At 40.9% G+C, this 23,989-nt stretch overlaps 2 protein-coding genes across 7 annotated transcripts in view; both read left to right on the top strand.

The window, feature by feature from the left end:
- The window catches only part of LOC121513254 (NLR family CARD domain-containing protein 3-like), a 945,231-nt gene that overhangs the window by 580,394 nt on the left and 340,848 nt on the right, over positions 1–23,989 (top strand). The window lies entirely within an intron of this gene.
- Positions 1–23,989, top strand: part of LOC121513252 (vacuolar protein sorting-associated protein 13B-like) — a 481,863-nt gene that overhangs the window by 445,159 nt on the left and 12,715 nt on the right. For all 3 annotated transcript variants that reach the window (XM_041792863.1, XM_041792864.1, XM_041792862.1), the window contains exons 51-61: positions 1,947–2,117; positions 8,870–9,077; positions 9,178–9,366; positions 11,552–11,698; positions 12,786–13,072; positions 14,699–14,826; positions 16,380–16,576; positions 18,192–18,310; positions 18,695–19,145; positions 19,878–20,042; positions 23,303–23,531. In XM_041792863.1, the coding sequence (XP_041648797.1) occupies positions 1,947–2,117; positions 8,870–9,077; positions 9,178–9,366; positions 11,552–11,698; positions 12,786–13,072; positions 14,699–14,826; positions 16,380–16,576; positions 18,192–18,310; positions 18,695–19,145; positions 19,878–20,042; positions 23,303–23,531 (2,291 nt within the window). The remainder of the gene's footprint in view (positions 1–1,946; positions 2,118–8,869; positions 9,078–9,177; positions 9,367–11,551; positions 11,699–12,785; positions 13,073–14,698; positions 14,827–16,379; positions 16,577–18,191; positions 18,311–18,694; positions 19,146–19,877; positions 20,043–23,302; positions 23,532–23,989) is intronic.

Here is a 23,989-nt window from a genome sequence, read left to right as displayed (position 1 = left end):
GCTTCCTGTCAACACCTTGTCCCTCTCGTCTGTTTCCCCCAAGATCCACAAGCAGTAGCCCCTGCGTTACCTTTGTAGCACAATGAGGTCTATAAATAAGCCTCTGCCCCAGGGTTTGAGCTCGGCTCGCCTTAACTAAGTGGAACTAGATGCTTCCAAAAGAAAATAGAAGCTTTATGTGTTTATATTCAGTTACTGTTTTCTTCTCTTAGCAATGCTTCAGTTGACCTGAGTCTGGGCTGAAATATCCAGTAAGCTCATTTACTGTTTCTTAGCCTGTCTGCGATCTTTGTGGTACTGTATTGTTAAAAACTGTCTGCATGTCTGGGAAAGAAGCAAAACAAGAAGCATATTCATAGTCTGAAGGTTTTGGTCAGGGTTAGAGAGGCTGGAAGACACTTAGAGGTGACATTATGCCCCCTTTCCACTTTTTACACAGTCCCCTGTGGTCTCAATGAAATCTCTGTGCCATGCTTGGGTCAACATATCAGATGGGTTTAATATGTCACCAACAACAGAGGTATTCTTTTAATAAACCTGCTTGACAGTCAGACAGTTAGTTTGGACTTGAGTTGCTTAAAATGTCAATGAGCTTGTTTCACACCCCACTCCTCTTCAGTGGAGGTTTGCCAGCATGAACACAGCTCTGCGCTTCACTGGCAACTCCTCTGCATGCCTTTGGGAAAGCATGGAGACAACACAGTGGTCCAACAGTCCATACGTCTGAACCAGAAGCTGAATGAAACAACACAACTTTACGCTTTTATGAGGACCAAAAGTGAGCATCGCTAGTCTGACCACATGAATGACACAAGCTCCACCTTTCCCATCAGTGGATTTGCCATAAACAGTTGATACGTCCCCGTCTTTTAGGAGAAGTTTGGTGGCCAGTCCTGCATCGTTTTGACGAAACTGACTAAGCAGTTGGGTGTAAAATGTTTGACAATCAGCAGCAACAAGTTTTCCCCAACTGTTGATGTGAGGTTTCTATCAGAATAAAGTCCCACCATGTCATTCTCAGGTCCTCTGAGGCTGGAGTTTGATTTAAAGCAGTGATACTCAACGCGCAGCTCTTTTGTGTTGATTCGTGGCTCTTCTATGTCTTCATTTGAAATATCTTTCACCCAGAGAAATGTACAGTTTGACCTCAGAAGTTATCCATTGCAGGCTGGCTTTAACTGTCAGCCCTTTTTTGTCTGTATATTTCTATTGCCCTTATTGCCATGTTGTTCCCCTTTTTCCATTTTTTAAATTTTTTTTCTGCTTTTTAAGCCCATTTTGCCACTTTTTTTTTGCCACTTTTAGCCCATTTTTGCATCTTTTATCCTATTATTATTATTATTATTATTGGCCCTTTTCTTTTGTTTATATTTACCAGTTTTTGCCTGTGATCCTGCTTTTTGCTATTTGCAACCCCACCCTTTGCCATTTATTGCCACTTCTCACCCATCTAAACTGCCTTTTGACATTGAATGGCACTTGTACCGTTTTTTGCCCATTTTAGTCAGTTTTCAGTTATTTCTTGCCAAGTTTATACTGCTTTTTTCTTTCCATTTTTGCCTGCTGCAAATCGTTTATCCATTTTTGCTATTTTTACCCCATTTTCGCAATTTATGCCTATTCTTCCCCTTTTTCACCCATTTTTTGCCATTTCTTTGCCTAAAAGGGCCTTAAGGTCAAAAGTGTGATTTTTATAAAGCGGGGCCTGAAGGTTAGGATCATTCATATCAGCCGAAGCTCTGCCTGCTTGGCATAAAAACAGACCTGCAAGTTCTGGGATAAAGATAGCACCTGTTTGCAAATCACTGAGAGTAAACATGCCTGTGATGTATCTCTGTGGAATTAAAAACTGCTGCGTTTTCTGTAGTGGATAAATAAACACACACTCACTTGAGTCTCCATATACAAATCTACAATCATTGTTTTGTTTATGCCCCATATTTCAGGGAGGATGAAGATGCTTCCCACTGTGCTGTACCAATCTCCACCAGCCTAATCAAACAGATTGTGAACAAAGCTGGAAACGAAGACAACCTCAACCACATTCTGGCAGACTTCTACGGCCCAAAGGTCCCTGATGAGCCCCCATGGCCGTACATTACCAAGGATTCAGAAAAGTACGTCATATTAGTTATTTTATGTTGTTTCTGTGAGAATTTCTCATGCCACTAAGATCCGTTTCAGGAAAAAGAATAAAAACAGTTTTCCCTACTTTCATGATCAGTATTGATCTGGATCTTGTGAATCATGTTTTTAAATGCACTTGGGTCCGTTAAAAAAGTTAAAAAGCAAGTTAGGATAGAGAAACAGTGACACATAATGCAAGCTGTGTACCAGAGTCACACAAAAATACCGTCATGATTGAAAGCTCTTAGCCCCCTTTATTCCTTTTCTTCATAAGTAAATATGCATTATTCTATTCTTTAATGGAGCTCTCATTATAGCCCCTCTGAGGCAAGCATTAAATCTAGCTGTTGGAGTTTCATTGCTTCCACTGAGGCCCACCAGTGTTTTTCTACTCATACAGCATCCCTCCTCAAAGCACAGAGTTGTGCAAGAGAGCCCTTTAATGAAGGAGGCTTCTCTTTATTGCTGACTCTTTGTTCACATAATAAAACAGTTAACTGTAAATACAATTCAAAGCCACGCTTCAGACGTAATCTTGGAATCCTGCTGCTTTCCCCACAGATCAGAGATTCAGGCCTTCACTTTGTCACAGTCTCCGATTCTCACACAAGTCACAGAGCCGTGCTTCCAGTTAAAAGTTGGCACAGCGTTTTAGGTTGCAGAGTGTATTTTTTTGAATATATTATGTGAGGTGTGTACATGTGTGTATATGTGGCCTTTGCATTCTTTTACATACAGCATCGGGCAGAGCACACATGTGAATCTGTCCGCATTGTCACTCTGGAAATCATCTTTTGTCACAAAACAATCACATCTTGATAGCAGCAGTAAAAGACGTAGCCACATACTCTCCCACAGGCTTGCAGTTACAAAGAGTCCTGGTGGATCTGCTGGACATGTGAGCCATATGTCTGCCTGTGGTTGCCTGGGTTTCTCTGCTCTCTGTACATATGCAAACACACACACAGATTGTTGCCCGGCACATGTGTACACACAATCATAACATTGTGTTACAAACACACACCACAATACACATCACTCACCTTTAGATGTCACACACACTGTGTCTCAGGGAAAGGCTGCTTTTTGGTTTGGTGTTGGGTTTCTCTGTCAGCTTCTCCCTGTGAGACAAAAGCTCAGGGCCAAAGCACATGTTCCATCACAGAGATTGGCAGCGCGTCTGAGAGCCAGCAATCTGCTACTCTATGTGTAGGAGCTGGAGGGAGACGCATTAGAAGAAAGAATGTTTTAGGGGATAAAGAGTACCGCAAAGTCAAACTTAAATCTGCATGTTTTTTTTTATTAATCATGAGTATCAGTAAATAGATTTCTGTTTGGGAAGGCACTTCCTTTTCCATGCCTGTGTGAGTGTTTGTGTTTCATGTCCATGTGAGAATCCAGAGAGCTGTGCTTTTCAAAACTGGCACTTCTAAAATCCTTTAGATATTTAGGAAAAAAAGCAGAAGGATCGGCCAGATTCCATGTCTGTCATCAGGCAAAGCTCCGATCTGAAACAGTCGTGCCATCAGCATCATTTCAGGAGAGTGAGGCTGTAGCTACAGACGGGGGTTTAGTTTTACCGTGACAGGTTAGCAGTGGCTTCTGCTGGTGTAGCGTTTAGCTCAGATGTAGCTATAGTACATCAGCAAAATGAGAGAGAACAGTACTGAAAGCTTTTCATGACAGAAAGGATGTTTTCCTCTCTTCTCCTGCCCTGCTTCATCACTAGTTTGCAACAGTTACAGGCGGGGTTTAGTTGTACAAGGAGCCAGTTTATACAACGGCTGTAACCTGGCACGCCAGATGGATTTGTTTCACACTTCCATCTAGTAAACCTTCCATAGATGGTGTTTAGGAAAGGGCAGAGCCTTTGAAAAAAAACTCAGGGGGTGATTGGATGACATTTTGTCCGTCACATCTTTATGGGCCAATCAGAGCCACAAAACACGTGACGTACCGAGCTGCGCCCCTACCGAAGAGTAAACTCCATATAGGACTACACAACATGAACCATGGCGACTGTAGACGTGTCAGCACACGGCTTGTCATTTTTGAAAAGAAAACAACTCACAGCTGTTCTTTGTTCTTCTTTTATTGAAGAAATATCATCAAGTTCTGATAAAACTGGCACTTTAGCAGCATCCACGCTAACATCACGTGATGCTTACATCACGACTCCGTCGCACCCAAAAGTACTGCCCAAAGAATTGCAAAGGAAGCTTTTCACGGGGAAAAGATGTTTCTACTCTTCTCCCAGCTCAAGCAGGCTTCTATAGCATCGTGAGCTATTAGCAGAGACTGCTGTTGGTGAATCAGTAGGCTCAGATGGAGCTGTAGCGACAGTTTTTTAATCAACTGGCAACAATCCTTTATTGAAGGAGGAGCAAAAAAAACACAATGACAGCTTTTTCTTGATGGGGTAGATATTTTTGCACCTCTCCTTACCGGCCTCAGCATGAGTTTTATCCAACAACAAACTCTACCGTTCATAAACTACAACTAGGGATGCACCGATCCACTTTTTTCAGTTCCAATCCGATTCTGATAAATATGTCCTGATACCGATACTGGTTCCGATATACATTGCTTAACAAATGTATTAGACCAGCTGTCATATTCGTCTCAGAGACCATCCAGCATCATGAAGTGCTGTAATGCGGACTCTTTCATTTTCAGTCAGCTCTCCACGTTTTACCATTTTGAACAGGAATGAGGAATTTCAAACTGAATTCACCCAAATTTGAGCCGGCTCACTGGGCTTCTCTGAGAAGTCAGAAATGAATCAAGCATAACATTCAACCACTTAAACAAATTTTTCTGTTCAGGAATGCAAGTAAATAACTATAATTTGACATATTAATCAAGAAATAATAATGTGATTTACTATTTTTTCAGGGTTTTTGTAACTCAGTAAATTTTAAAATTCATGGATAACAATGATAATTATATTTTAGCATTAAAAATATCATTTGGGTTAAAGAGCTTCTACATGTTGGTGTATTAACCATTGCAGAAACATAAAAATGATTTTGGTAATTACCAATGTTGTTAATTTAGGGCAGCTGTGGCATAAACCTTACTTTGGTTAGGGTTAGGGTGGTCTTCTACATTTGTTAAGCACTGTATATATATTTTTCAACAATTATTATTGTTGTTGGTATAATGTGTGAGGTTACATGAGGCTGTAGTAAACCACCCAGCTCCTCTTATTAAAAAGCAAAAAAAATACAAAAATGAATTGAATTAAATATATTCCAAACAAATTTATTTGAACTACTAATAAATAAATATCAACATTATCCAAAAAAACAGGCTTGAAATCCCTGTCTGTAATGTGCTTTAATGAATCTCCTGCCACTAGAGACCACTGTAGCTTCAGTTAATGGCTGCAGCCTTCCTCTCTGACCCTGTCCCTGGTTGTAAACATCCGGGCGGTGGCTGCTAAGCTGTTAGTGTATAGTAGGAAGACCGCGGTACGACAGTTTTCCAAAGTAGTAAATGGAAATAAAGTGGTATGTGGGCTGTCGAGGTTTAAGCTCTATGACTACTCACCCGAAGTGAAAAGAGGCCAAATATCAAAGCACGATATTAATCTGCAAAGAGGAACGAAGGCGGGCGGTGCTAGCTTTCAATGCTAGCCACACTGTACCGAGTATTATCATTGCTAACGTCACACCCACTCCTCTTTGTGTTCTCTCATCTTTAGACTAGTTCTGACTATTCTAAATATAAATTTACGTCTAATCGACTAGGTAATACCGCTAGGTTATACCGCTAAGAACATCCTAACTAATACTAGCTCAGTTACACACAGACTGTCTCCTGTTAGACTGTGGTGCGTTCATGGTCTACCACAAACTGTTGGATGCATTTGGATCGTTCACTTGGATCGGCGCCGTCAGTCAGATATCCGATCTATTAATTACGTCCGTATCGGACACCAATACTGATACTGGATCGCTGGATCCCATCCCTAACTACAACAGCATCTGACTGTTGAGCTCAGGTTACTGAGCATGTGTACAGCCCTCTTTTGTCTTGTCGCCTGTAATGAATGTGACAGAGCATTTGTCCAATGACCTTCCTAAGATTTTTGAAAAGTCCCGCCCTTCTAAACACTGTATGGGAGGTTTCCCAGATGACTGTGGCATTTATCCCATTCAGTGGATTTATGAAACAGCCTCTCTGGTATGTCAGGTTACTCTTCACATTTAGCCCTTCAGACTTTACAGATTCTGACAAAAGCTGCTGAGCACATTTCTTATAATGACTTTAATGTGAGCTCTATTACTTGTTAAGCCCCTCACTTTGCTGCCATCTGTTAGAGGTCAGTGAGCCATTAAAGCACGCACACAGCAGTAAATAGTAAACAAAACTATTGACATCATGTTTCCCCACAGTTTCCTGATGCAGAGCTTTTGGTTATGGGACAAGTCTGAAATAGCAGGTTTGTGGGCTGTGAAGAGTCGAGGCAGTCCTTGGGGGGGGGACTGGGTTTTCTTTGATGGCTTCAACTACAGAGTAATTCTCAGAGAACTGTTTGTTTGGCTCTCTGCTGTCACTCACATTGTTTATGGCACACTAGACCATGATTACCATGAAACGACTGCTGTGTCAGTGGATTGGTGGAAAAATGGTTGAGTGTTTCTGTTTTTGTCCCCAGTAGCCTGTTAACTGTCTTTGGTACCGGATCGCTAATCCACAAGCCTTTCCATCTACCAGCTTAGCCTTGCTAATGTTCTGCAAGGTTTAATACTTTGCAAGACTCTTTTAAATGCCTGTGTAGAGATGCCTGCTCTTCTGAGTATGTACAACCCCAATTCCAAAAAAGTTGGGGCACAGTGTAAAATGTTGCTAAAAGCAATGCAATGATTATCAAATCTCATATTTTAGTCACAATAGAGCATTAAAAACATATCAGATGTTGTAACTGAAAGATTTTACCATTTCATGAAAAATATTAGCTCATTTGAATTTGATGGCACCAACACATCTCAAAAAAGCAGGGACAGGGCCATGTTTACTGTTATGTAGCATCCCCTCTTCTTTAACAGCAGTCTGTGAACATCTGGGAAGGTCTGGACTGCAAACAGACCAGTTCAGTACCTGGACTCTTACTGGAAAGCCATGCTGTTGTGATGGGTGTTCTAAGTTATTTAGCACTGTCCTTCTGAAATACGTATGGCCTTCCCTGAAGAGACATTGGATTGGAGCAAATGTTACTCTAAAACAGTGTTCCTCAACCCTGCTTAACCGAAGAGCCAAATTGTTACCTCCGCCAAGGAGGTTATGTGATCAGCAGGGTTTGTTAGTTTGTTTGTTAGCAGCACAACTCACAAAGTTGTGGACGCATTTTGATGAAATTTTCAGAAAATGTCAGAAATGGCATAAGGAAGAACTGATTAGATTTTGGGAATGATCCCGATCACTGTCTGGATCCAGGAATTTTTTAAAGGATTCTTTACTATTGGGAGATAGGGCTGATGGTGGAGGTCTGCGCTCTCCGAGTGCTTTTCTAGTTAAAAAATACCTTTGCAAGATCCACTAAGTGGTTTAAGATGGCAAAAATGGCTTAAAGTAGCAATAAAAATAAGTCTAAGATGACAAAAAAAAGAGGAAAAAGTGACTAAAAAGGGCAAAAAGCAGTCAAGAGTGGCAAAATAGGGCAAAAAAAGGAAACAAGTGGTATTTAATGGCAAAAGGTAGCTTAAATGGGTGAAAAGTGGTAAAGGATTGATGAAAAGAGGCAAAAACATGACAAAAAATGAGAGAAAAGTGACTTAAATGGGCAATAAGCAGTCAAGAGTGGCAAAATAGGGCAAAAAAAGAGGAAACAATGGGTACTTTTATGGCAAAATGTAGCTTAAATGGGAGAAACATGGAAAAAATGGGGAAAAAGGGCAAAAATGGGGAAAAAGTGTCAAAAAGAAGTGGCAAAAATGGGCAAAAAAGTTGAAAAAAGTGGTGTTCTACAGCAAAAATAGCTTAATTTGGTGAAAAGTGACAAATAATGTGAAAAGGGCAAAAATTGGATAAATGTGGCAAAAAATGAGATAAATGGGACAGTTAAGTTTGACAAATAAAGCTTTTTGTATAAGCCTCTGAAACAAACTAATTAATGTGATTAATTTCCGAGGTCAGAGTTTCCCTTTTTAGGTTTTTCTGGGGAATAATATTTCAAATTAAGACATAAAAGAGCCACAAATCATCAGAAAGGAGCCACACGTTGAGTATCACTGCTCTGAACCTCTCTAAACTGTAAACCTCTGTATACCACTCAGCACTGATAGTTCCAGATGTGTAAACTATCCTCACCATAGCCACTAATTTAACCCCATACCCTCAGAGATACAGGCTTTAGAACTGAGCCAGGAGAACAAGCTGGATGCTCCCTCTCCTCTTTAGAGTTCATGACATGGCATCTCTGGTTTCCCAAAAGAAATTTACATTTCTTGACCACAGAACAGTTATCTGTCTTGTCTCAGTCCTTTTTGAATTTATAACACCACCCTGCTGTCATGAAAAGTACTGTCTGCACAGAAAACAGCTTTTTTTCCAGACAACATTCCTGCTGACAAATAAATAACTTTTTTTCTGTTATTGTTTGAAATGTATAATTTAGAATTAATTTGACATGTTTCCCATGCCAGTAAAGCTCAGTGAGTTGAAGTGAATTAAGAGAGACAGAAAGAGAGAAACAAAGAGAGAGAGAATTCTGTAATAATGTGTTTCCTTCCCACAGGCCTGAGCTGGACCCCCTTGCCCAGTGGGACAGTCCCATGCAGGTCAAGTTGTCCTGCTGGAAGTCTGGCCTGAACACGCTGCTTATAGAATTGCTGCCCTGGGCTCTGCTGGCGAACCATTCTCAATGGGACCTTTGGCTGTTTGAGGGGGAGACCATTGTTTTACAAATACCTGCTGGCAAGGTCATCGTCCCCCCGAACTTCAAGGTAAAGTGGCGTTTATGTTTGGTCAAAAAATAGTATGACTCAAGCATCAGAGAAGGTTTTTGACCTGCTCTGAACCGCTTTCTCTTTGCACTCCATCCAGGAAGCCTTTCAGATTGGTATTTATTGGGCCCACACAAACACCGTCCACAAGTCCACAGCACTGAAACTGGTCCACGACGTGACCTCCCCTCGATGGAAGGAGGGATCGGGTTCAGAGGTGGTCACTCTGGATGAAGAGGGATATGTAGAGGCTGACATCACTCTGGGAGCATTTCCTGGCAAACAAAAGGTCAGGAAAACAGCAGTCATACTAGAAAGGACTTACAGTTAGCATGAATGTCACTGAATTTATTTCAGTGTCAATGGGAAGTCCCCATATATATATGGCTTTGTTCAAAAGCATTGTTGTCCCTTATAATCCCTTTTAACATGCAAAATATGTGTTACTGATACAGTCTTAGTGTTTATTATAGAATCATAGAGATGTGTGATTGTAGGTTATAAGATTATAACATTAGAAGGCTTTTATTTTTTATTTTATTATACTATTATATTGTTTTAATCCTTAGAGGTCCACACCTATTTTGCCATTTTGTCAATACTTTTTTGACAATGTAACCACCCAGAAAATGTTCACCCTGTTCATGTTTTTTATGCGCTACCTCAACTTTATGAAACGAAAAACTATATTTTTAAAATTTAACTTATTGCATTAGATATAGCAGGAGTTCTCAGTGTTGGGGTCGGGACCCCATTGGGGGTTGCCAGACACTGAGAGGGGGTCTCCAGAAGCCTTAAAAAAACTAAGAACACTTATGAATTACACTGTTACAACTTTACACTAATTTAGCCTAATTCTAACCCATTTTCATCACTTTTCCCACCAATTTTGCCCATTTTAACTAATTTTTGCAACTTATAACCCATTTTTATCATTTTGAACCCTTTCCACCACGTTTTATCTGCCTGTTTTTGCCACTTCTAAAACAAATGTTGCAACTCTCTGCCTATTGTTGGCTCTTTTGACACGCTATTGCTCTTATTAACCCCTTTTAACCACTTTTTAAGCCACATTTTATAATTTGATATGCCAATTTTTTGCCAGTTTCTGACGTTTTCTGCCTCAGCTAACCCTTTGTTGCCAGTTTATACCAATTTTCATCCCATTTCACCAAATCTCCACCCATTTTTGCCACTTTAAGGCCATTTCAGCTACTTTTGAATCCCCTTTTATCACTTAATATGCACATTTTTTTACTACTTTATCCCATTTTTCCATTTTTTGGTTGTTTTTTTGCCACTTTTTTCAAACTTTTGGCATTTCTAAACCATTTTTGCTACTTTAAAATCTAATTTCACCACCTTTCCCACCATGTTTTGCCGTTATTAACCCATTTTAGCATTAACACTGGCTTGGACCTTAGACAGATGAGACCAAACAAAATAACAGGACAGAAAAAACACGTTTTTAGAGTTTTATAGAGAAATTAGTGCAATTTTTTTCCAGACACAGGTCTGCGACCCACTAGAAAAGGCTTTGTGACTGACCCACCAATTAATAATTCTTTTTTGCTGGCAAAAGCATTTAAATGAAAACGGTTAGTCTTAAAGGGGACATATTTTACCTTTTAAGACTAGTTTATATCGGTCTCAGAGGTCCCCAAAACATGCCTGTGAAGTTTGTTGGTGAAAAAAAAACACTCCAGTACTGGACCTTCTAAAAACCCCTCTGTTTCAGCCCTGCTCAGAACAAGCTGTTTCTGTGTCTATGGCTTTAAATGTTAATGAGCTGTCTGACTCCACCCCTGACCACACTCCTCTCAGCAAAAGGATGTGACATTCCTGATTGCAGCTGAGAGGAGGATCAGGAGAGGAGGGTGGAACTTTCTTCCAAGCAGGGAGGGCCAACCAAACCTGGGGGCAGGACTAACTCCCCACATGACATAATGAGGGGAAAATATGAGAATGACTTGTTTTAGCACACATTTTCTGAAAGGTGGAGAATGAGTCTGTGGAAGAGAGTGGATTTTTCTGGTATTTAAGGGGATTGTGGACAGGCCAGGGGCACATATTTTTGTTAGAAAAGCCTGAAAAAGTGATTTTTGCATAATATTTAACTTTTAAGATTATCAAATCCCTGTATTTATTTCACGTAGATTATTATTTTGCTTAAGTATGTTAAATGTTCCACAGATAAGAATCAATCCTTGTAGCTTGTCCTGTTTTTTCCAGACTGCTAAAAGAAATTTTTACTTTATTAACAGGCATATCTGAAGGTTTTACCAATAACTTATTTTCCTGAACTGTTATAAGAGAGATTTTTTAATGTGAGCAGCACAATAATTTCCTGAGACATTTATGAATGTGTCTTTAAAATTGTCATTGAATTCATCACCTCTTTCCTCTCAACACCCAACAGTGAGATGTTCTGAAGTGTTTTATAGCTAATAAGTTGCTCTGCTTCTCCTGTGTAGCTGTGCCAGTTCTGTGTGTCATCTGTGGTGAGACACGGCATCCAGATCCTGCAGATAGAGGACAAAACAATCCTTGTCAACAATACTCCTTTTATGATCCAGTACAGACCTCTCATGTCTCACCATGCAATGGGAACTGATGGCCAGGTAATGTCCATGAATGCTTATTAACAGGTTTCTCTGTTTGCTGCCTTCAGAAAACCTCAGGAGAGTGACTCTCAGGTGTGGATGGTTTCTGGCTTAATTCATAAAAGCCATGCAAACTTTGGCTAACAGTAGTATGAAAAATACTAAATACTTTCTTTAATCTGAATGTTTCCCTCCTCTAATTGTTAAAAAATGATTATAAAATGCTTGTGCTTGAGCATATAAGAAGTTTAAGGCTATACAACACGGGTAGTGTTTCATATATGACAGCACCTGCCCAGTCTCTAAGTCTTCCCCTTTTTTCTTCAGCTCCATAAAATGTGAAACGGTGTAAATCCTTGGCCTATAGCTTCTTTTTTCAGTACTTCCTCATGACCAAAGCGGGGGAACTTCTCACAAACGCTATCCCCTACGCTCACAGCTCAAACACCAGTGCTCATATACACATTGCTCTGTTATAGAGAGCCATTTTCCATCAGATCATGTTGCTCCCCCTCTCCTCCTCCTGTCCCACCATGTGGCAGTGGCACTTCATAAGGACATAAGACAAACACTCAGAATTGGATGCAGGTTTCCCTTTTGCTTTCATCTGCTGCTTGTCCTCAAAGAGAGCAACAATGTAATGATGTCATTTAATAAACCTTCAGATCCTCTTAAAAGAGGATGGCAGAGTCTGCCAGTTGCCACTAATTGACTGAAAAAAAAACTTAAAAAAAAGAGCTTGAAAAATAAAAAGTGGGTGATGGGCTCAATTATATCACAGACCACAAACAAGGGTTGGAATGTCTTTCTAGCTGGTCTATTCATCATGCTCAGTGCCTAATCCCTGTGGTCTTCGACTACTCTCTGCTTATGGCTGTTAAACCAGCACAGCAGGGCTTCTCTGCTACCAATTTAACACTAAGCTCAGTGGGACAAAGAAGAGAATACAATAACAATGTGGTTTTACCATGCATCCTTTGTGCAAATCACTGACATCTTCTGTGCCCTTTCTTGTTTTTTCCTTTTTTCTTGGCTTTCCACTCTCCTCCTCTCTCCGCTCTTCTCCCTCCGTCTTCGTCATGTCTCCTTTATGTCCTCCACTCAGGCCTGTGAGATACCAGACACGGCGGTGTTCAGCCTCGCCCCTGCTGAGGAGTCATCCCCGGCAAAACCCTGCTCCGTGCCATGTTGGGATCTCCTCCAAACCAACATCCAGGGAAAGGTGGAGTTCCCCTTGCCACTCAAGCACATGCTCTTCAGCTTGTTTCCCAAGCCTGATGTTGGAGTTGGATCTGCTGCGTGGAGCCTTCCTGCTCCGATTCGATCAGACTTTCTGAGGCAGAGTTTGTCCGTTCCTGGAGAACCGAACTCTGGGGGTGGCCTGAACAGCAGGTGGGTGGCTTGCTGGCTGTGACAGTCCATTGAGAGCAGGGTACCAAGCCCTGGCTGGCACAGTGTACAAAGCACAGAGATACTGTTGCTTCTCACAGCTTGTTAAACTTTGCTGATGAGGCAAAAAGAGAAATGTTCTCAACATTTCCACAGTCAGCCTGACTGCTTTTCTGCTGTAGTTGCATCCTCTAGCACAAGGGTTCTCAACATTGGGGTCGGGACCCCATTGGGGGTTGCCAGACACTGAGAGGGGGTCTCCAGAAGCCTTAAAAAAACTAAGAACACTTATGAATTACACTGTTACAACTTTACACTAATTTAGCCTAATTCTAACCCATTTTCATCACTTTTCCCACCAATTTTGCCCATTTTAACTAATTTTTGCAACTTATAACCCATTTTTGTCATTTTAAACCCTTTCCACCACGTTTTATCTGCCTGTTTTTACCACTTCTAAAACAAATGTTCCAACTCTCTGCCTATTGATGGCTCTGTTGACAGATCATTCCCTATTAACCCCTTTTAACCACTTGTTAAGCCACATTTTATAATTTGATATGCCAATTTTTGGCCAGTTTCTGACGTTTTCTGCCTCAGCTAACCCTTTGTTGCCAGTTTATACCAATTTTCATCCCATTTCACCAAATCTCCACCCATTTTTGCCACTTTAAGGCCATTTCAGCTACTTTTGAATCCCATTTTACCACCTAATATGCTCATTCTTTACCATATAAACACATTTCTGCCACTTTTTGGCTATTTTTTGCCACTTTTTTCAAACTTTTGGCATTTCTAAACCGTTTTTGCTACTTTTAAAATCTAATTTCACCACCTTTCCCACCATTTCTTGCCATTATTAACCCATTGTAGCTATTTTTACATTTTAAGAGGGCTACTTACTACACAAATGAATTAAAATGTGTTTCTTTCATAAGAGTGGTTATTATTCAGGTCAAATCTAAAATACCACAGCTTGACCATGATTTTGCTGGCCCCCAGTTTGGCTGGGCCCCAGAAAGCTGTCCCATTTTTCCCCCCTCATGGACGGCCTTGTCTGCAAATAACTATTCTTGAATGTTCATGGCTGTGTTCAGACACCTACAGGTAGTGGGGGTCCCTGGTCTCTGGCACCTTTTCTTTGTGGGTTGCGAGCTGAAAAGTTGAGAACCCCTGCTCTAGCATATCTCTGTGTTTCTCTTCTTTTAACATTTCCAAAAAAAATCCCAAATATAATCTTAAACACAGGATATGTAGTCTGTGCAGCATTTGGACTATAAATATATTTTTTCCATAGACACACCATGGTACTGTGAGGTTTGACTGGCCAGCTTGGCATTCCGTAGCTGTTTAGAAATGTAGCTGTGCAGCTAAACACACAAACAGAAACATAAATATGCTCTCACACATGCACAGTCACTGGGTGTCAGCACCTGGCTTGAGTTAGGGCTCGGCCCTAAGATGCACCACAGAGATTTGCGAATGGCCATAGCAGTGATGTGATGTTTGACGTGTTGGTGGGTGTGTGAGCTCTTATCTGTGTGTGATTACAGAGGGTCTGGATAAAACTGTCTCTGGACACTTAATTTATGGACTTGTTTACATGTGTTTTTGTTTTTATATTTTTAGAGGCATAATTCTGACGTATCAGGAACACCTCGGGGTGACATACATCACCCTGAATGAGGACCCCTCTCCTCGAATGCTGATCCACAACAAGTGTCCCATCCCGCTGCTTCTCAAAGAAAATGTCAAAGGTAGGAATGCCTCAAGATTGATCCGTGGTTACAAAGGTAGTGATGATTATCCTCTAATTACACCGCGTTCCTGATTTTCCTAAATAGTTGATACAGGTGACAGTCAGTATAATTTTCAAGTCATCACTTGTTGGAGCATAATTTAAATTTTATTGAACGAACCTCTCAATGATAAATATTTATAAAAAAAAAACACCCTCAAAATGCACTTTTTCAAATTATTCTGCACAACAGAGTTTTAAAACATTTTACAGGTTGTAAAGAACTGAAAATGGTCATCTGTTGAATTTACAGCATTAGGAGGTCATATTTACTGAATTCTAAGCTATTTCAATCAAAAACATCTTAACAGGCCAAGTTCCATGTTAACATAGGAGCCCCTCTTTGATATCACCTTCCCTATTCTTGCATCCATTGAACTTGTGAGTTTTTGGAGAGTTTCTGCTTGAATTTCTTTGCAGGATGTCAGAATATCCTCCCAGAGCTGCTGTTTTGATGTGAACTGCCTCCCACCCTCATAGATCTTTAGCTTGAGGATGCTCCAAAGGTTCTCAATAGGGTTGAGGCCAGGGGAGGATGGGGGCCACACCATGAGTTTCTCTCCTTTTATGCGCATAGCAGCCAATAACACAGAGGGATTCTTTGCAGCATGAGATGGAGCATTGTCATGCATGAAGATCATTTTACTACAGAAGACACGGTTCTTCTTTTTGTACCATGGAAGAAAGTGGTCAGTCAGAAACTCTATATACTTTTCCGAGGTAATTTTCACACCTTCAGGGACCCTAAGGGGCCTACCAGCTCTCTCCTCATGATTCTGGCCCAGAACATGACTCCGTCTCCTCCTTGCTGATGTCACAGCCTTGTTGGGACATGGTGGCCATCCACCAACCATCCACTACTCCTCCATCTGGACCATCCAGGGTTGCACAGCACTTATCAGTAAACAAGACTGTTTGAAAATGAGTCTTCATGTATTTCTGGGCCCACTGCAACCGTTTCTGCTTGTGAGCACTGGTTAGGGGGTGCTAAATAGTAGGTTTATGCACAACTGCAATCCTCTAGAAGATCCTACACCCAAGTCCTCCTGAAAGATTTACTGTTTTCCTACCTTGTCCAAGGCATTGTACTATTTGAGACTTTTCAGCAGCAGAGATCCTTTTTCTTTCCCATATTGCTGAAACCTGTGGCCTGCTTAATAATGTGGAACGTCCTTCTTAAGTAGTTTTCCTCACAGGTGTCTGAGATTGATTTCAGTGATCCAAAGAGACCTGAGACACAAAACCATCCGAGTTTAACTGAAAAACAAAAAATTAAATGTTTATGACACTAAAACCCAATTTGCATAATAATTTGGAATGCGGTGTAGAAGGTCAGTGGTTTGATCCCCTGCCTCTGCAGTCTGTCTGTGAGCAGGATACTCAATGGGACACTAGTTTCTTATAGTCTATTTTCTCTCATATCATCTTATCACAGTCTTATTCTTACTCTTATTTTTGTCTTTTACTGTTTTACTATCTCTGTTAATATTTACCTTCTTTTCTGTTGTTTAGAAACTCCAAGGACTGAGGTTTACTGCTGTCCTCTGCCAGCTAACTGCTCTCTGCAGCATGAGCTCTACCACCAATCTTCCAGTTTCCCTGAATGCAGACAGAAAGAGACATTGCCCACGCTGCAGCTGAAAACCAACTCAGAGCACAGCTCCACCGACTGGACTGATCCCATAGATATCAACAGCCCGGGCACACAGGTAGCAGCAAGCAAAGGCAGGGGGAGGTGTAAAGATTTAAGACTCTTCTTTTAAAGATTACACTCATGCACTTTTCTGTAATTGAATTTTTTTTAATTGCAGGCACTGCTAATGGTTAAGAGTTTGTTGTTATAACTGGTTCTACTAATAGCCGTTATATAGAGCCAGAGAAACTAACTTCATCACTGGATAAAAGTCAATGTTTTTGTTAACTTTAGAATCAGATACATTTTTAAAAGCCAGTATTTATGACGACTCAGATACTCTGTTGTAAAAGATGTTATGTTTCCATTGACTACAACAGCATTACTCAACCCTGCTCAACCAAAGAGCCAAATTGTTGAAAAATAAGTTGCAAGACCCACAATCTAGGTGGTGAAAAGAGGCAAAAACTGATTAAAGTGGCAATAAAAATAAGTTAATGGTAGCAAGTAATGATCAAACAGCGGCAAAAAAGGGGCGAAAAGGGGCAAAGTAGGCATAAACTGACAAAATGTAGAAAAACAGGGAGAAAAAGTGGCAAAATAGGGCAGAAAGAAGCAAAAATAGGTGAAAAATTACCAAAAAATGAGTTATAGGGGGCAAAAAATTGCCAAAAAACAGCAAAAACATGGCAACTAGAAAAACACTCAGAGACCTCAGCCATTAGCCCTATCTCCCAATAGTGAAGAATCCTTTAAAAAAATTCCTGGATCCAGACGGTGATCCGGATCACTCCCAAAATCTGATCAGTTCTTCCTTATGCCACTTCTGACATTTCCTGAAAATTTCATCAAAATCCGTCCATAACTTTTTGAGTTATGTTGCTAATAAACAAACTAACAAACCCTGCCGATCACATAACCTGCTTGGCGGAGGTAAAAATGAGTGTAAAAGTTACTTTAATGGGCAAAATAAAGGTTTTCTGGGGGATTAATATTTCAAAGTAAGACATAAAAGAGCCATAAATCATTACAAAGAAGCCACATGTTTAGTGTCACTGGACTACAGTGTAACAGGAAGCCTGGAAGGTAATGTGTAAAAACATTTTGTGCACATTTGGTTTATTTTTGATCCTTTTCTTTGTGCTTTTTTTGTTTGGATTTGGTTAAATAGCCTTTAGGGGTTAGGTAGCTAGCCAGGGTTAGGAAGTGTTTTTGTTTTGTTAGTGCAGCATTCAGGGATTGGTACGCTGTTAGCAGTGCTCGCAGTGTTTGGTGTTGTGTCTAGCCAGCTGCAGGTTGAGGTTGAGGTGGAGGCTGCATATCTCTGGTTACTTGGAGGTCTCCGTCTGACCTCTGTGGTAAGGGTGTAAAGGTCAGAGGTTGGGCTTGTTATGACTGCTGAGTGAAGCCTTCAGCAGGGATCTGCTTCCTTTCGTCACATGAGAGGATGATCACTCTGGACTTTGAGTGGTGCAAGTCAAAGTCACACACGTGATTGCTGTAATACACATAGGCATGAGGAAAATGTAAAGAGCACCAAACTTAGCTGTGAATTTGTGTAGGGGTAAAGTTACATTCCTCCAAGTTCATCTGAGGTGAAAATAAGCACTTGCAACACTATCTATCCCCAGGGAGTACCACGGTGATATGCCGTATGCCTCACTACTTATCTATGTTCTGTTGCTGCTCAGGTTGTGTTCCTGCCTGGCTTTGGCTGTCTCTACATTGATGTGGAGTTTAAGAACGGCACCCTGGTTCTGTCTCTGGCTCCAGAGGGCAGTGTGGATGCTGTCATCAACCAGCACAGCAGGTATGAGTGCACTGGAAGGATTTGCTCCTGTTTTATATTCTCAGGAAAACATCTGTCAGTGTTGATGTTCCATACCAAAAGCCTTCATGCCTCTGTGTCTCAACTAGAGAGTTCTTCATCATTATTGTGAACAGAAATGCCTTTATGTCTGTGCAAGATTTCAATCATCAAAGAGCAGACATTGTTTTCACCACAGGAGGGCAATAAAACCTTCTTCTTTAGCAATGAAGGAAATGAGTACAGTTGAACATGGTATTATAAACATTATTAAAAACAAAGTGCTGCTTTCTCGTGTCAGACAAACACAAAACCAACACAGAGAGGGAAAAACACACCATTTTACTCTCTCTTCAGTGCAGTGTTTGTGTTGCTGTTTTTTTTCAGGTCTTCAAACCTGTCCTTCAGAGTCCTCCTGAGTGAAGCCAGCGTGGTGCTCAATGATGACATCACCAGCTCCTCAGGTTCAGTGGAGCTGCTGAGGCTAACGTTGACCAAACTGCTCCTCAGCATGACTCCAGCACCCACCTCCCTGCCCTTGGAGCTGGCAGCTGACCCCGGAATCGGCACGGTGCCCATCTCTGCCCTGACGCCCGATGGGTCCCTGATCGAGGTCTACTGCTCCGGTCTGCAGGTGGACAACCAGCTGTATAACCGAGCAAGTTTTCACTTCCCGGTGCTGCTGTGCCAGGATCAGAGAGGGGGAGTCGAGCTTGGAGGTCCATGGAGCAGTGATGTCAACCCGACCCGATCGCTTGAAGCCCTGGAAGAGTTTAAACACTCTTGTTTTTTGCAGCTGAAGATATTCCTGGCAGGGGACAGATGCACCATGGAGGAGGTTGGGTTAAATCCTTTTTGGCGTATTATTAAAACTTCATTTAAATCATCCAAATGCTGATGTTATTAAATAATCAAATATCTTAATAAAGCGCCACTTTTCCCCGCAGTTGTACACAGAACTTACCCAGCTTATCCCCAACTTAAACACCAAAGGACGTAAAAATATGTCAAAATGCAGCAACAATGCTGCAGTACAGTCACAGAGCAACATGCTAACATGCTAACACAACATTTTGTTCAGTGACAGAAAAAAATTTGTAATGCACAGTTTATTATTTAGCATTAGTCCAGTATGATTTAAGAATGTATGTTTCAAAAGGCTTAAATTCCTCTGACACTTGAAGGCTGCCCTCCACTCAAAGACCCACATTAACTGGGGGCTATCAGTGCGTTTATTCACTTAAACTTTCATTCTGTATATTTGCCTTTTAAAAACATGATTTTGACTTTAAATGCTTATTGAGCTAATTAGCCTATTGATTTTGAGCCTTTAAACGTACCACTTATACTGTTTTAAATCTCAAAATCCTTTAGCATAAATGCTTTGTTTTTTTTCCTCCCATAATTCATTGCTAGTGAAAATGAGGTTGACAGTTTATGGTTAAATGTTGGCCTTGTTTGGCCCTCAGGTTGGACCCGAATTCAGAATTCAGCCCCTGCTGTGATTGAGTTTGACCCCTCTGCCTTAAGAGAAATAATTCACCTGCAGCTTAGTGTTCTTTCTCCTCAGGTCACCCTCCAGCTTCAGCCTGCCAGAGTCTACCTTGAGGACACTTTTGTTTACTACATTAAGACTCTGTTCCACACCTACATCCCTGACAGCGCCATGAGAACCGCCGCAGTAAAGACCCAAAGGAGTAAAGAGCTTGGATCAGCCCCCACACTCCCTGAGCAGGTGCATTTCTTATAGCTTAATGGTTTATTTAGGTATGAATGAGGCCAAATGTTTTCAGGTTAACTCCCTACAAGTTTGAGTTTTGTTAAGCAGCTGGTTCATCAGAGTTTTATTTCAGGAAGAGAAAGAGGTGGTCACAGAAAGACGTAGAAAAGCTTTAGGACTTGGGAGAGCTCAAGAAAGTTAGAGGAAGTATGGTTGATTCCACTGATCTGCTCTGAACCAGCAAGGTTGTCTGGAAAACATTCTTACATAGAATGATTGATGAATGGGCAGGATTAGAGAGAATTCAGTGTACTTAGTGATATTAAAATAAAACATTTATAGCAGTGGTTTTCAAAGTGTGAGGCGGCCCCCCCCCCCCACGGGGCGCCACAGACCTTCAGGGGAGGCGTGGAACCAGAAACCAGAAACCAAGGTGATTTGCTTTGCTAACTTCTGCTATGTATGGAGCAAAATGAACAGACTTATAGTTACTTTAAGGACTATCTCATAGAGTCAGCTATTCAAGTTAGGATTTTCCTGCATTGATCCTGATGATGCTCAAGCCACAGTGTTTAACTTGCAAAGATGTACAAGCTTAATGCCAGAATAAGTCTGTGTAAACCATGGGGTCATCTTAAGACTGAGCAAGAAGTCTGGTGACCAAACCAGGGGAATTTTAACAGGGCATGAAAGGAAATTCAGTCACTGATCAAAAGCAAGTGCCAGGAAAGGCTGAAGGTGGAGGATGGTCTGCTGTTATGCAATCCTGCATCAAATGTACAGGTAAAAACTTATAGTTCCCACTAAATGAGAGCATAGAGCAGAATAATCAGGTAGTATTGGCAATAAATTCATTACTGAAACCAAATAACTGATTGTCTGGGAAAGACAGATGCTTCCGAACATTTGCAGACCAAAATATCAAAGATATAAAAATGTTGAACATCTTTAAAATTAGACATAAATGTTTGAAAATATGGTTGTTTACGGGTTTTTTTCAATCTGAATCTTTCTGGTTTATAGCACTAACAGCACTAAATGACAGTAAAAAGACATCAGGGTGAAGTGCATGGAAACTAAAGATAAAATGAAATCATGAATAGGAAATTAAGATAAAATAACAGCTGGAACAACAAATATAATATCAAATATCCTCAAACTGGGTATCTGAGTAGTGTGGCACAGTGTTATTGTTCTCCCTCACTACAGCATCTTACTATCCCAGTGGACACCGATGCAAAATACATTATTTCTAACCATCCACCTCAGAATGTCCTCCCAAAGATTTAGGCTCAAAGCTTGCTCCCTCTGTATTGGACTAAGCCCTAAGCCCCCACAGAAATGTAATGAAGTAAAGCAGTCTTCTTTCTGTAAAGAAAGAATTACAGCCATAATTCTGTTTTCAGCTTTTCAGCTTTCAGGAAGCAGCAACCAACCTCACTGCTTTTATCAACATTTAGTAGAAAGAGGTTTTCCAGTTTGAGAACAGAAAACATCTTTTATAACTTACAACACCCGCATGTTCTAATTTTCCAAGATCATTTGAAAATATTACTGTGAAGATACGGTGCCGTGAAAAAAGTATTCGCTCCCTCTCTGACTCCTGATTTTTTTTCATATTTATCAGACTTAAATGTTCAGGATCATCAAACCAATTTTTATATCTCACAAAGACAACCCAAGTAAAATCAAAATGCAGTTTCTAAATCCTGATTTTATTTATTAAGCGGGAAAAAAATCCAAACCTATCTGGCCCTGTGTGAAAAGTAATTGCCCCCCTTGTTAAGTCATGAGTTAACTGTGATTAATCAAAGTTCTTCAGTTTCTCTGGCCACACCCAGGCCTGATTACCACCAGATTAGTTGAATGAATAAATAGAAGCTGTCAGACAAAGTAAAGAAGGCTGCAAGACCTCAGAAAGAAACACATCATGCCACCATCCAAAGAAATTCAAGAAAAAATGAGAAACAAAGTGACTGAAATCTATCAGTCTGGAAAAGGTTAAAAAGACATTTCCAAGGCTTTGGGACTCCAGAGAACCAAAGTCAGAGCCATTATCCACAAATGGAGAAAACTGAGAACAATGGTGAACCTTCCCAGGAGTGGTTGGCCAACCAAAATGACTGCAAGAGTGCAACGACGACTCATCCAGGAGGTCCCAAAAGAACCCAGAACCACATCCAAAGACCTGCAGGCCTCACTGGCCTCAGTTAAGGTCAGAGTTCATGACTAAACCATCAGAAAGACACCGGGCATTAATGGCATCATGGGAAAGTTCCAAGGCTAAAACCACTGCTGACAAAAAGGAACACAAAGGCTCGTCTCACATCCTCACATCCATCCAACAAACATCCTGATGATCCCCAAGACTTTTGGAGAAATATTCTGTGGACTGACCAGACAAAAGTAGAACTTTCTGGAAGGTGTGCGCCCCGTTACATCTGGAGTAAAAATAACACAGCATTTGATAAAAAGAACATCATACCAACAGTCAAACATGGTGGTGGCAGTGTGATGGTCTGGGGCTGCTTTGCTGCTTCAGGACCTGGACCACTTTCTGTGGTTGATGGAACCATGAATTCTGCTGTCTACCAGAAGATCCTGAAGGCCATCGTCCGGCCATCAGTTCATGACCTCAAGCTCAAGCACTCTTGGGTTATGCAGCAGGAAAACGACCCGAAACAAACCAGCAAGTCCACCTCTGAATGGATCAAAAAAAATCAAAGTTTTGGAGTGGACAAGTCAAAGTCCAGACTTAAATCCAACTGAGATGCTGTGGTGTGACCTTAAACGGGCAGTTCATGCTGGAAAACCCTCCAGTATGGCCGAGTTAAAACAATTCTGTGAAGAAAAGTGGGACAACATTCCTCCACAGCGATGAGAAAGACTCATCACCAGTTATCACAAACGATTGATTTCAGTTATTGCTGCCAAGGGAGGAACAACCAGTTATTAGGTGTGATTACTTTTTCACACAGGGACAGAGAGGTTTGGATTTTTGTCCCTTAATAAATAAAATCTTCATTTAAAAACTGCATTGTCTATTTACTTGGGTTGTTGTTGTGAAATACAAAAATTGGTTTGAAGATCTGAAACATCATATCATTGTATCACTTATATAATAAGTGTGATAAATATGCAAGAAATCAGGAATCAAAAAGGAGGCAACTATGCCAGATTTTTATCCTGAAGTTATCCTTCAACAACTCATGAGGTCATCTTTTCTAGAGTTTGTCATCCTTAAATCAATGCTAAAGCTACTACATTTCTTCCAGGTACTGCAGTCAGTGCATGCTTTGGTCCACCCTGTGAGACTTCAGAGACTGACCATCGAGCCCATTAACCTTCTGGTCAGCATCCATGCCTCACTCAAGCTGTACATCGCGTCAGACCACACTCCTCTCTCCTTTTCCCTGTTCGAGCGGGGCCCGCTCTGCACCACAGCCAGACAGCTAGTCCATGCCCTGGCTATGCACTACGCTGCTGGAGCCCTCTTCAGAGCTGGTAGGTAGTGAACGATGAACATCACTCACACCATACAGCAGATGGTCGGTGAGTGTCATCTGTAGAAACCAGATCAGTGTTATTTACAATTTACTATCAGACTGTAGATTTATAAGGTGTATCATATAGGACTATCCACAGATCATATGATCTCAGATCATAACGTCTGAGCAGCAATAGCACAAAATATTCCACCATATTTCATTTAGGCTAGAGTTTTTTTGTAGTTATTGTGCTATAAAGACTCTCTGGAAGAAAGGCAGTCAAACTGTCAACAGAAAGAGAAATCTAAAACCATGAGAACTGAAAAGATTATGTTGTTAGAGGGAATATTTTTTTGTCTTTCATTGAAGTTAAGCTGTTAACTGTTACGTGTGCATAAGCTGTTCATTTCAGCTACTCTGTCTGAGTCCTCTGCGGCCAAATGTTGAATCCTAGCACCGTCACAAAAGTTGTTT

This window comes from Cheilinus undulatus, linkage group 8 (genome assembly GCF_018320785.1).
Source record: "Cheilinus undulatus linkage group 8, ASM1832078v1, whole genome shotgun sequence".
Classification (NCBI taxonomy): Eukaryota; Metazoa; Chordata; class Actinopteri; order Labriformes; family Labridae; genus Cheilinus; species Cheilinus undulatus.
This window is presented reverse-complemented; position numbering and strand designations above follow the sequence as displayed.